At 33.6% G+C, this 12367-nt stretch overlaps 4 protein-coding genes across 4 annotated transcripts; 2 read left to right on the top strand and 2 right to left on the bottom strand.

The window, feature by feature from the left end:
* Nucleotides 1–269: 269 nt before the first annotated feature.
* Nucleotides 270–2771, bottom strand: LOC134253963 (isochorismatase domain-containing protein 2-like). Its single transcript, XM_062736540.1, has 4 exons — nt 2571–2771; nt 1693–1803; nt 992–1124; nt 270–711 (listed from the first exon to the last, which is right to left on the bottom strand). The coding sequence occupies exons 1-4, from the start codon at nt 2758–2760 to the stop codon at nt 531–533; spliced, it is 615 nt and encodes a 204-aa protein (XP_062592524.1). The 5' UTR covers nt 2761–2771; the 3' UTR covers nt 270–530.
* Nucleotides 2772–2928: 157 nt separating this feature from the next.
* Nucleotides 2929–5604, top strand: LOC134253967 (GDH/6PGL endoplasmic bifunctional protein-like). Its single transcript, XM_062736544.1, has 3 exons — nt 2929–3622; nt 3738–3829; nt 3985–5604. The coding sequence occupies exons 1-3, from the start codon at nt 2970–2972 to the stop codon at nt 5595–5597; spliced, it is 2358 nt and encodes a 785-aa protein (XP_062592528.1). The 5' UTR covers nt 2929–2969; the 3' UTR covers nt 5598–5604.
* Nucleotides 5605–6841: 1237 nt separating this feature from the next.
* Nucleotides 6842–9084, bottom strand: LOC134253933 (uncharacterized). The gene is made up of 3 exons (XM_062736507.1): nt 8831–9084; nt 7574–7642; nt 6842–7329 (listed from the first exon to the last, which is right to left on the bottom strand). The coding sequence occupies exons 1-3, from the start codon at nt 9063–9065 to the stop codon at nt 6848–6850; spliced, it is 786 nt and encodes a 261-aa protein (XP_062592491.1). The 5' UTR covers nt 9066–9084; the 3' UTR covers nt 6842–6847.
* Nucleotides 9085–10389: 1305 nt separating this feature from the next.
* Nucleotides 10390–11555, top strand: LOC134253952 (short-chain collagen C4-like). The gene is made up of 3 exons (XM_062736528.1): nt 10390–10694; nt 10784–10852; nt 11083–11555. The coding sequence occupies exons 1-3, from the start codon at nt 10400–10402 to the stop codon at nt 11553–11555; spliced, it is 837 nt and encodes a 278-aa protein (XP_062592512.1). The 5' UTR covers nt 10390–10399.
* Nucleotides 11556–12367: the final 812 nt, after the last annotated feature.

The raw sequence follows: 12367 nt of genomic DNA, 5'->3' as shown, positions 1-12367 counted from the left end.
ATCAACAAAAACATAAATCACATGCCATTATTACATCAGTCTGAGTATGTTTTTCATTTGTTAAAATCATCACTTCTAACGGCAACATCACACTTCTGTTATATAAATAAAATAACAGATTTGTCATAGAGTTTACAAAATAATGTTACACATCTTTGTACATGTAATACATGAATCACAAATAATCCTTCCATCTAGATCTAAAAACAAAAAAATATGTTGCACTGATCTATGGCAATTTTTTTTTTTGCACCTTCTATTTTTTCCAGTCCAGTCCACAACCATTCCAAGTTTGGGAAAATTTAAACAGGATTAAGCTGACAAATAGCACTTTCAGGAATCAAATTTTAATGCAAAATTAAATGAGATTAGAAAGGCAAAATATTTCTTTTTAATGTTTTGAAATAAAATTAATCTTGCCATGGAAAAATATTTTCCATAGCAACTTGTGTATAATTACAAAATTGGCACTTATTTGAGTCATTATAGGAAGTTCATTGATTCATGAAGTTTACTTTCATTAATGAAAATCACACAGCAGTTTCTCCTTTGATAGTCGTAAGCAGTCCTGTGTCTGGTGCAGAAGTCATGATAATTTTCTGGATTTGTTTAAATCGCGGATGTGAAGCTCCTCCCACTAGCGCTAGAAGCATACTCTCACTGGTCGTTAGATATGCCCCTGCATCCTTCATTCTTTGAAAGGCATACATCCTGGAATATTTCAATTCAATTTTTTCTTGAAAAAATAATTTATAATAAAAATGTTGACAAAGTGTATATATCTACAAAGTATCATTGTAAAAAGTTTTTAATCCTTTAATGCATATAAAAACAAGAGGTCCATGGACCATAATGCTTATTTGAATCACCTTTTAATTTACTGTACACAACCAAAATGCAAAAATATTGATAAGTTTCACTTGCTGGCAATTTTTTTCTGTCTAGCCAATTCATGTTATCTTGAAATTATTAGTATTATAGAAGAAGGTACCTATCTGTCATAGATCGAGATGAGCAGGCATCTGCTACAATATGGACGTCAAAATTGTCTTCTAGAAGGTCAAGGACTGTGTTCTGCACACACACATGATTTTCAATACCACAAATCATCACAGAGTTAATATCTGGAAAAATCAAACAAGTCTAAATAGAGATCATTGTCATATTTTAATTATATGTCAAACCTATAGACTGGCTGCTGGAAAGTTTTTTTGACAAGTTATATGCATGTTTTCTTTTTGATATCCAAACAGAAAAAAGAAAACAAACTGAAAACAATGTTTGAAATATCCCAGTTATGCCATAAAGTTAGAGAGTGTCCGAGACACCTGTGCGAGGTTAAACTACATGAACACAAAGGAGTTTCCCTTTTTACTGGAAGCACATATTATATATAGTTTAAATTAGGAAAAGTGTTTTTTACATGTAACACGCTACAAGTTTTATTTATTGTCGATAATAAATTAAAGAAGAGCTGGGAAGAGGAGAAAAATGCAGCGGCCGTCACTGATTCTACATGGTTTTCAGAATAACAACATGAAGGATTGCGAAAGAAAGGCGGATGTAGGCAAAAGCCTGTCTTCTTCTCTTAAGAAATCACTTTTAACTAAGCTATTTGTCGAAGGCGATTGAACTCATCTTGATGTCTGACTGCAACATTAAATATGATTATAAATATTTCAAAATTCATACCTTTCATTGTTTTTATATGATCCACAACCTCTGGAATTAACATGGAAAAATGGGTTTTAGGAAAAACCTTCAGTTGACTAACATCTAATTCTGACACAGTGTGTCCAAGACCTGTGAAAAATATTACAATGAAGCGCATTGAAGTGGTAAAATTTTCCTCTTGGATGAAACGTTCTGACTCATGTTTTGAACGTCAATTATAACATAATGACACGCTCATTTCTTTAGAAACGAAAAAGAAATATTCGTCGTAATGTTTAAGGACACCCCACTCTTTGTGATGAGCAACATGAGTTTCACCAAAATGGAGATTTTTGAAGTTAAAAGAGAGAGAGAGAGAGTTAGAGAGTTCCCGCTTCTGTAAAACACGTATTGCAACAAATTTGTCAATAACTATAAATTTATCATGTTTATTGGAGGTACCATAACACATGTATCGGTGGAACATGTGCTTACTCCGTGTTTATGTAGACCGTCAATTTGATTGACTATTATATTTATGGAATACGTACCTGCTCTACAGGTATTCGAATGAAGCATTTGACTGAATTTTCCTTTCTAAAGAAATGGTCGTGTCATTGTATGATAATTGTCGTTCTAAAGATAGCTCAAAACGTTCCAGCCAAACGGAAAATTTTATCACTTCAATGCGCTTCATTGTAACATGGAACAAAATTAATATTTATATTCCATGTATTCTGGAAAAAATCCATTAATTTAATAAAGTCTTTCATAAACAGAGGGATAATTTTCTCTTTACCTAATATTTAATTCAAATGCAGATGGAATAAGAATTTAATTAAATGAACACAAATTATAACACATTCAAAACATTTTGATATTTTCATAGACACAAAATTTGACCTCAGGTTATCTACCTTTGGGATACTGTTCTGTGACAATCACCGGCATGTCTAGTGCATTCGCACCTTCCAGCATTCTCCTGGCCACCTCAATAATCTGTGGATAATACATTATATTTCCACGGAACTTCTCCTGCATGTCACACAACAGCAACGCTGTGTTCTTCAGTGACACTTTACCTATTCGTCTTGCAGCTGCAGCCATGTCTTCAGAATATTTAAAGCGCTTATGTGACTGTGATCTACTTTCACTTTACCTAGTACTGCAATGAATCAAGAATGATGAGGAGAAAATCATTTATTTTTGAGTTAAATGAAACGGGTATAAGTAAGTGTCCTCCTTTTTAATGCACCCTTCCACCATTCAATTTATTATTTTTGTTTTCTTTCGAAAGGAAACCCTAAGTGTGAAAGATGAAAATAGCTGTGGCTGTTTTCTTGTTGATCAACATTGTGAACACATGTTGTTGTACGAGTTTGGAGCTGCATGCAGATGTTGTTCTTTTTGGGGCTCTTGGAGACCTGTCCAAGAAGTATTTATGGCAGAGTCTTTTCCAACTCTTTTTGAGTGAACAAAATGACAACAAAACATTTTCATTTTACGGAATTTCCAGAGATGGGGATGAAGAAGGTTCCAAAAGACTTTCCAAAATCTTGGACGATGTTAGCTGCAAAGGAGATATTAGCACATTTTGTGGTATAAAACTGCTAGAATTTAGACAGCTTGTCCAGTATGTACAACTAAAAACTGATGATCAATTTAAAAAGTTTGGAAAGCAAACTTTGAGAAATGAAATTAATAAACCAAACCAGACACTTGGGAGGATCTTCTATCTGGCTCTTCCCCCAAATGTGTATTCTTCAGTTGCTGGAAAACTCTCATCTTGTTGCAAGCTTAATACAAGCCATTCCTGGTCTAGATTAGTCTTAGAAAAACCCTTTGGAAGTGACTTGCAGTCAGCACTTGCCATGGCAACAGAAATTGGGAAATATTTTACTGAGGAGGAAATATACCGAGTGGACCACTATTTAGCAAAATCAGTGGTGAAACAAATTCTACCATTCAGGTATGTACATGTATATAAAACAAGGTCACTGGTCTATAATATTTATAAATTTCCTATTTCAAATTTAAGGAAAATTTAAGTTATCACTTTTGTTTAAAAATGTATATATTTTTAGAACAAGAAATGCTGAAAAATTGGAACCAATACTGAATAATGAACATGTAGAGAGAATTGAGATAGCAATGAAAGAGACAATTGATGTCAGAGGTAAGATGGTGTGCTATAATATAGTAAGATTAAATTTGTTTCTAAGGCTGTTTTTCTTTGTAACGTCTTCATGATCTATTTGATAAAAGCTCAGAAACAGGGTATGTTAAATTAATGATTATATTGATATCAAAACATTATCCTTTTTTCCTCAGGTAGAATAGAATTTTATGACAAGTATGGAGTGATCCGGGATGTCATGCAAAATCATCTGACAGAGTTACTTGCCTTGGTAACAATGGAGCTTCCAAACAGGTTAGAAAATGATGCAGAAGCCAACAAGAACAAAAACAAGTTACTAACCCAAGTGGAAGTAATAAAGGAAGAGCAAGTTTTGATTGGACAGTACTCCAAATATTTACAGCATGCAGAACAAGAAAAATCTAATATGTCAGTGTCTGTCTATACTCCAACATTTGCCGCAGCTTTTTTAAATATCGACTCCCCAAGATGGCATGGGGTTCCTATTGTCATGATGTCTGGGAAGGCCCTCGATGAGAGATCCAGTTATATCAGAATTATATTCAAAGACAGCGTAATGTGTGTGTGTGGATGTAAATCTTTCAATGTTTCCCAACACAGTGCTAAACAAATCATCTCCCAAATTAACCCAGGAAGTTTACCCACTGTTGGGATATTGGTATCCAAGAACCTGTTTTCTCCACAGTTGACAGAGGGGTTAGAAGACATGGTAGTTACTGCACAAGAATCTTTTGTTTTTGGACAGAGTCTGAATGAGTTTTATTTTGCAGTACCAAAGAAGGACGAGAATGCGTATGTGACAGTTGTTCGAGATCTCTATTTGGGAGATAAGAAGAGTTTTGTGACAACAGAAGGCCTACAAAACTTATGGAAAATCTGGAGCCCTGTTGTAGAAAAAATAAAATACAAATATCCCAGACTTTATTTAGAAAACAATGACATTTCTTTAAATTTTCGTTATAGCAATAAGGTTTTAAGATTTATAGACAAAAAATATTATTTAGATGAGGAAGAATTATTAGATAGAAAAAAGACATCAGTTTCTTCGATTCCATCAAACTTTTTAGGTCATATGTTGCATGTAAAACCAGAAAAACAATTGTATATTTCATTAGCTGAGAACATCTATAGAACTGCTAAAGAGACTGTAGCAAAAACGGGAGTATTCCATATAGCTTTGTCAGGGGGAACAAGTCCCATCCAACTTTACAGAACCATTTTAAAAAGATTTCCCAAATTTCCATGGAAATGGACACACATTTGGCAAGTGGATGAGAGATGTGTGCCATACAATGACCAACAGTCAAACTTTAGGACTATTGATGAAGAACTTTTACAGCATGTTCAAATCCCATTTGTTAATATCCATCCAATGCCTGTGGACATTGCAGGTGTCCTTTGTTCGGAAGGAATTGAAAAACAATATGAAGCAGACCTTATTCACCATGTATCAAAGTTACAAATGGACTTCATGATTCTGGGCATGGGACAAGATGGACACACAGCATCTCTTTTCCCCAAATCAGTATTACTTAAAGATAATAACAAATTGGTTGCCATGACCACAACTGAAGCTAGTCCAAAAAGAATGACTCTGATGTATCCCATCATAAAGAAGGCCAAAAATATTGCAGTTATAGTTAATGGAAATCATAAACATGATATAGTTGACATACTCAGTAGAAGTGAAGGGAAATCAATGCATGATTACCCTATTTTAGGAGTGAATTCTCAGTTAGGAAATGTAACATTTTATATTGATAATGATGCATGGTTTGGAAAATAAAAATTCCACCAGTACACAAATGTGTTTTGATAGTTTGAATTGCCCACTGCTCACAATCAAATCAATGAAGTTTTTTCAATTTTTGTTTATGTATATGAAATAAATACACCCCAGTTTTGCTCCCTTCTGTGGATTTGGGGAAGAGCTTGTGCTATGCTTAATTGATTTTGCAGTCATTTTTACTGTAAAATGTAAGTTCTTCAGGTAGATCCCTTGTCAAGTGGTTTAGGTGGTATATGTAATCTATGTTTTCTTGATAAGCCTTGCTCAGACTTGCATGGATATTACCGTTGGCAGGGGATGCTCACTCCTCTCCTCCATGGCACCTGATACCACCTCTGACATATTAGAGGTCTGTGTTTGCTTCATACCCATCTACCCAATTTCAATGAACATAATTAAAAGCATTTGATTAGTGGTAGGACTTTTTTTCACAAGTGTTTTTTTTTATGTGACTAGTCCTTTCTTTTGATACCAACATTTTTTTACCTTGACTTTAGGGTTTAAACTGACCAACTTTGAAAAAAAAAATCTTTGGCAGTGGCCACAACTTTAGAGTTTAAATTGACCTACTTTCCAAAAAAAAAAACTTTGGCATTGGCCTCAACTTTATTGTGTTAGCATAAGTTTTTCATATATCAATAGTTCTAAGAATGTGTGGTTCTTCTGATTTGACCTCTTTGGGTCCAAACATTTTGCCTCATGACCGTAATCTTTGAGTCTGACATATACGTTTGTAAAAAGGAACCTTGCCTAAAAATTTAAAGGGTTGATGCTGTTGCTTTTTTTTCTAAAGTAAGAGTTTTGATGCTATTTACAAAGAGGCCCATAAACCACAACGCTTCCTCTGAAAAACTTTGGCTCTGTTTTCTTTGTCAGATCCCCCATGGTACTGGGTATTATTCATTGAGAGGGACGTTAAACAATATACAATCATTGTGGCCCCAGATTTTATCGGGTCATGTGGATCTTGCATAGATTTATTTTACTGTAATTGATGATGAAGAATTTCTTCTTTGTTTAATTGAAATGTTCATATAGTATAATTTTCATACAAAAAAATAAAGGATGGAATAGATTTAGCTTTTTAGAAATAATATTGCCAGATTACAGCGAAATTCTTTTTCCACACATCGCATATGACACAAATCTACTCTATTTTAAATTACATCTTGCACACAAAACTAAATTGCTGAAATTATAATACTGTCTCGTAAGATAACAAAAGATGTCATAACTTTGTTAAATTCTTACATGGTACATACAACACACGAAAGCATTGATTCATTCTTATATGGCGGACAAGACAGAGAGCCACAAACACCTCTCACAGGATAAAATAGCCTTCCATTCTCGTCCTGTCGAGATCTCTCAATGAAGTCAGGATCTTCGTCAACACAAAGGTATTCCAGTTTGGAGTATGAATAATAATTAGACGTTAGTATACCAGAATACTGCTTGATCCATCGAGTCGGACAAGATTGTTTGGCGGGAATCATCATCGAAGAAGTCGCCATTTTGACATGGCAGACAGCGCAAGGCACATCATCATTTAAGGCCATATTTTTCAAACTAAATTCATATTCACCGCCATAGATATGACCAAAGCCGAATGATGTGAGTGGATTAGATGAAAGAGGGAAATGATCCGGTAGCAATTCAGGATCATGTGGGAGACACAGAGTATTGGCACCATTACCCTTTTCTGAATAATGGCTGCCTCCTGCTGTTCCTGTCGATAAGATTAATACATTTCATCAGAATAGACACAAAGCTTTTGAAACAAATATACTAGACTGAGTATTAAAACATAAACAAAAATACAATATTGCAGTACCTAATATACCATACAGTAATTAATATGCGTGTATGTAAATTACTGTAGCTCTTAAGCTTTCTGACTTTCAAGGTAAAATCAGATTTAATTTTTTAAAATAAATTTCTTGTAAATGCATTTTTGTACATTTTTAACTTACCTTCATAGACCAATTCCGTCCCATTCAATTTCGGACAACTGTGCTTTCCCCATCTAGTATATATGGAACCTATAGGGGAAAATATATATATATATATATATATATATATATATATATATATATATATATATATATATATATATATATATATATATATATATATATATATATATATATATATATATATATATATATATATATATATATATATATATATATATATATATATATATATATAAAGCACTAAAAATGACCAACGACACGAACAATAAAAATTGTCAAATTTTCGGGACGCCCTGTCCCTTCCTCAGGACAAAGAAAAAAGTTAAAAAGTCATAAGAACAATGGAAAAGGAGAAACAAAAACAACTAGCACTACTACTAAACTACTAAACACTAGATATTTACATACTTAATTACATGATGAATTGGAAATTTTTAAGAACACTAATAAAGAAAGAAATCCGGACCGCTATGAAATGCGTCCGGTCAATCGGGTATACTCGGGTGAAGTGCGATTTACATAATTGAACGAATTAATTATGCTAATTAATTACGACAATCAGTAAATCGTACATTGTTTCATTCTCTCAAAATGGCGTAACTTTACTTAATAAAGAATAATCGAAGAAAAATAATATAGCAGGGATATTTAAACATGTTTAAATATCCCTGCTATATTATTAAACATGTTTAAATATCCCTGCTATATTATTTTTCTTCGATTATTCGTTCAATTATGTAAATCGCACTTCACCCGAGTATACCCGATTGACCGGACGCATTTCATAGCGGTCCGGATTTCTTTCTTTATTAGTGTTCTTAAAAATTTCCAATTCATCATGTAATTAAGTATGTAAATATCTAGTGTTTAGTAGTTTAGTAGTAGTGCTAGTTGTTTTTGTTTCTCCTTTCCCTTTGTTCTTATGACTTTTTAACTTTTTTCTTTGTCCTGAGGAAGGGACAGGGCGTCCCGAAAATTTGACAATTTTTATTGTTCGTGTCGTTGGTCATTTTTAGTGCTTTATATAAATTTCCATCCGTGACCTTGTATCTACTTGGTAGATCCGACATTTAGGATATACAGTGTTGTTGGTTTTTTAGTGCTTTATATATATATATATATATATATATATATATATATATATATATATATATATATATATATATATATATATATATATATGTAGTTAAATTGAGTAAATAAATTCAAACGAAACCCCTACATAATTTATACTACTTCAGGTAAAATATGTACCGTACTTCTTGGAACTTGATTCCAGCAGCTCAAACCTTTGTTTTAGATCCGCCATTTCTTGTTTCTGGGCCTGAAACTCTGCTGCCAGAACTCTGAAATGTTCAACTTCTTGTTGCAAGGCGTGGATTTCAGACTGCATCTGTTGCGGATCATTGAGAAGAAGGCGTTTTTCTTCAGTTGATCCTATTCCGAAGAAAAACCAAAATAACGACAGTGAAAAAATAGTGATCTTCATTCCGTATATCTTTCCACAAGAAAACAAGATAACACAATTATGCAGATTTGTGTGAAAATGACATTTGCACCGATATTACAAAAGATCTACAGCACGGTGACGCTATAATTCTTATCCTCCAACTCCTTTGCTAGAACCGACGTATTTCCTTAAATGCAGCCGTGAGATTCTACAGTCTTGACAAATTCAATTAAAATGCGTTGCCTGAGAACTACAATATTTTATGAACTTTGAAAAAAATTTGAGAGATAAACAGACATGCAGCTACACAGACAGACGAACAGACAGAGCAAAAACTTTAAATTGGCCCCAAATCTCCGGACAACGTGAGCACAAAAATTGGAACAAATATTTTATTATAAATTATTACAAAAACAGTCGAGATAACATCAATGAAATATAGAAAGAAATCATACACGCAGCTACACAGACAGACGGACAGACAGAGCAAAAACTTTAAATTGGCCCCAAATCTCCGGAGTACGTGAGCAAACTGCAAAAAAGTTTCAGACCTTAACGGTAAAATAATTTTCTTTTCAATTGTAACAATTTACTATTTTTAAAGGCACACGGTACCTCATTAACTTATTTTTTCGCATGTTTTCTTTATACAACATTGTCATTTTTTGGCGATCCATTTCGACAAAACCAAGACTAAAATGGAAAATGGGCAAAGTTCTTTTAAAAAAAACTCATCTCAAAAGTTGGTTTAAAAATTTCAACTTAATAGTATCAAGGAAAGCTCAATTGATTAACTTTGTAAATACCTATTGTAGAATCATATATACAGATGTAACATCATACCATTTATTAATTAAGTCCTCATTAAAACATCGACTTTGAAACCTTGCGATAATGATTTTTAAGAATATATGACATTAGATATTTAATACATATTAGGGTTATGTCTCATGCAGAAGTTCGATTATGCTAGGTTTTAATGCAAGAATAATATGACCTTAATTTGTGCGAAAAACCGTGTGAGTTTACATAAATGTAAATTACATAAAAAGAGCGTTGAGCTGTATAGTAGAAAACTAAATGTGCTGATATATATTAATGCTGTTTAATCAATCAAAGAGTAGAGGCAATAATTGACTGAAAAACACAAAAAAGCTTTACTATATATGTAAAAGAATCAAATATTAAAAATTAATCTAATCGAGAAGTGGCAATTAAGAATTTTAAAAGTGTAGGTGCGTTGTAAGGGTTGGAATTAATTTAACTCAAGGTATTTCATTATATCGGGGCAAATGTCATTTTCACACACATTTATAAATGTGAGTGTGTCCTTTCTATCCTTATCTTACATTATTATGAAGAATAAAGACAGAATGAAGTTCACTATCTTCACATTAACATTATTATTATTTCAGATCTCTTTTGAAGAAGAATTTAACGAAGAAAAACGCCTTCTTCTGAGTGATCCACAACAGATTCAGTCTGAAATCCACGCCTTGCAACAAGAAGTGGAACATTTCAAAGACTTGGCAGCAGAGTTCCAGGCCCAAAAACAAGAGAACCAAGCTCTCAAAGCAGAGGTGGCGGATCTTAAGCAACGGTTTGGACTACAAGAGGCGGATCTAAATCAAAGGATTGGACTTCTGGAATCCAGTTCTCAGAAGTCTGGTACATATTTTTTCTTAATTCAGGGGATGCAATTTATAACAGTTTCTTTAATCATGATCTCTTTTATTTATTAAACTTTGCTTTTAAAGGTTCAATATATATTAGATGGGGTAAACACAGTTGTCCGAAATTGAATGGAACGGAATTGGTCTATGAAGGTAAGTTAAAAAAAAGCAACATTTGTTCGTTATAGTTCTAAGGAGTATACCATTATCAAATTGTGTATCTAAAAAATCCTGCAAAACTATTGCTTTTGATTAATTATATAGCCATTTCTTTCTTTCTATCATCTCTTCTTCTTAACTTGTTTCTTATGTTTCTCGACGAAAAACAAGTTTGAACTGACCTTTCTTAGATGTGATATATTTTGATTATATTTGCCATACAGGAACAGCAGGAGGTAGCTATTATACAGAGACTGGTAATGGTGCCAATACTCTGTGTCTCCCACATGATCCTGAATTACTACCAGATCATTTCCCACTTATAAGTGATGGTGGTCACTTCAGCCATATCTACGGCGGTGAATATCAGTTTAGCTTAGGAAAGGTTGTTGTGCAAGACGATGTTCCTTGTTCTGTATGTCGAGTCAAAATGGCGACTTCATCGATGATGATTCCCGCCAAACGATCGTGTCCATTTGGATGGTCTAAGCAGTATTCTGGTCTTCTGACAGCCAATACTTATTATGCCAATAAAAACGATTATCTCTGTCTAGATGAGGACCCAGATTTCATTGAGAGATCTCGACAAAATGAGAATGGTAGACTTTTTTATCCTGTGAAGACAATTTGTGGCACTCTACCGTGTCCACCATATAAGAATGCGACATTGGTGTCGTGCGTTGTGTGTACAATGTAATTATCATCCATTTCAGTAATAAAGTCACGTGTGCACATAATTCAACAAAGATGTCATGCATGTGCTGGAGCGCAGTGTTATAATTTCAGAATATCGAAAATAAGCTATCTTTCTACTTAATTTTCTATTTAAAATAATTAAAAATGAGAAAGTTCAGTATTAAATACTTGCGTTTGTTAGGCCATTATTTACACACTGAATTGTCTACGGTTTTCCCCATTTTTCTCGAACATATACAGGAGCACACGGCGGGAGTCACCCGTCAGCAGGGGATGTTCAATCCTTCGTGGCACCTGATCACATCTCTGATGTTTTAGAGGTCTGTGTTCTCTCTGTCTCTATTTAATAATGTTTAATGGAATTTTGAGCTCGATTAATGTTCGTTATCTCAAGATATTTCATGCATATACATGTATAAGATATGACATAAAATTCATGCATCTTCATCCCCGGTCGATTGGTCACACCCAATGTGCGCTCCTTGTCATGATCGGGCAAGCATAAAAACTGTAGATCATTCGGTGTGAAAATGAAGCATAGCAATTTGTCTAAAATGTTAATCAAAATGCACCCAATGATAGATTATATTTCCTGACAAGGTCATTGAATTAGCAACTTAAAATTTTGGAAATCACGACTTTAAACGAGACTGTTGATATCCTTTTTTCATCAACTTATTTGATAAAAGCTTGCCTTGTGCCTTGTTTAAAAACTTATCTATACATCTATCTCTTCATGCATTTAAACTTATTATTGTTCTTTTTTTCCCTCTAACTCCCGCTTTGAAACACTCCTTCCTGTCTGACCATGAT

This window comes from Saccostrea cucullata, unplaced genomic scaffold, assembly GCF_032062105.1.
Source record: "Saccostrea cucullata isolate Sc308-1 unplaced genomic scaffold, CSIRO_AGI_Scuc_v1 ctg194, whole genome shotgun sequence".
Lineage (NCBI taxonomy): Eukaryota > Metazoa > Mollusca > Bivalvia > Ostreida > Ostreidae > Saccostrea > Saccostrea cuccullata.
The sequence above is the reverse complement of the archived record's forward strand: the minus strand, read 5'-3'. Positions and strand labels throughout refer to the sequence as shown.

Coding starts and splice junctions, on each gene's coding strand:
- LOC134253952 (XM_062736528.1), top strand. CDS start 10,400: ATGAAGTTCACTATCTTCACATTAACATTATTATTATTTCAGATCTCT. Junction 10,695..10,783: donor ATCCAGTTCTCAGAAGTCTG/GTACATATTTTT, acceptor TTGCTTTTAAAG/GTTCAATATATATTAGATGG. Junction 10,853..11,082: donor AACGGAATTGGTCTATGAAG/GTAAGTTAAAAA, acceptor TTTGCCATACAG/GAACAGCAGGAGGTAGCTAT.
- LOC134253933 (XM_062736507.1), bottom strand. CDS start 9,065: ATGAAGATCACTATTTTTTCACTGTCGTTATTTTGGTTTTTCTTCGGA. Junction 7,643..8,830: donor ATCAAGTTCCAAGAAGTACG/GTACATATTTTA, acceptor TTTCCCCTATAG/GTTCCATATATACTAGATGG. Junction 7,330..7,573: donor GACGGAATTGGTCTATGAAG/GTAAGTTAAAAA, acceptor TCTTATCGACAG/GAACAGCAGGAGGCAGCCAT.
- LOC134253967 (XM_062736544.1), top strand. CDS start 2,970: ATGAAAATAGCTGTGGCTGTTTTCTTGTTGATCAACATTGTGAACACA. Junction 3,623..3,737: donor AAACAAATTCTACCATTCAG/GTATGTACATGT, acceptor ATATATTTTTAG/AACAAGAAATGCTGAAAAAT. Junction 3,830..3,984: donor AGAGACAATTGATGTCAGAG/GTAAGATGGTGT, acceptor TTTTTTCCTCAG/GTAGAATAGAATTTTATGAC.
- LOC134253963 (XM_062736540.1), bottom strand. CDS start 2,760: ATGGCTGCAGCTGCAAGACGAATAGGTAAAGTGTCACTGAAGAACACA. Junction 1,125..1,692: donor TCATATAAAAACAATGAAAG/GTATGAATTTTG, acceptor TGATTTTTCCAG/ATATTAACTCTGTGATGATT. Junction 712..991: donor TCTCGATCTATGACAGATAG/GTACCTTCTTCT, acceptor GAAATATTCCAG/GATGTATGCCTTTCAAAGAA.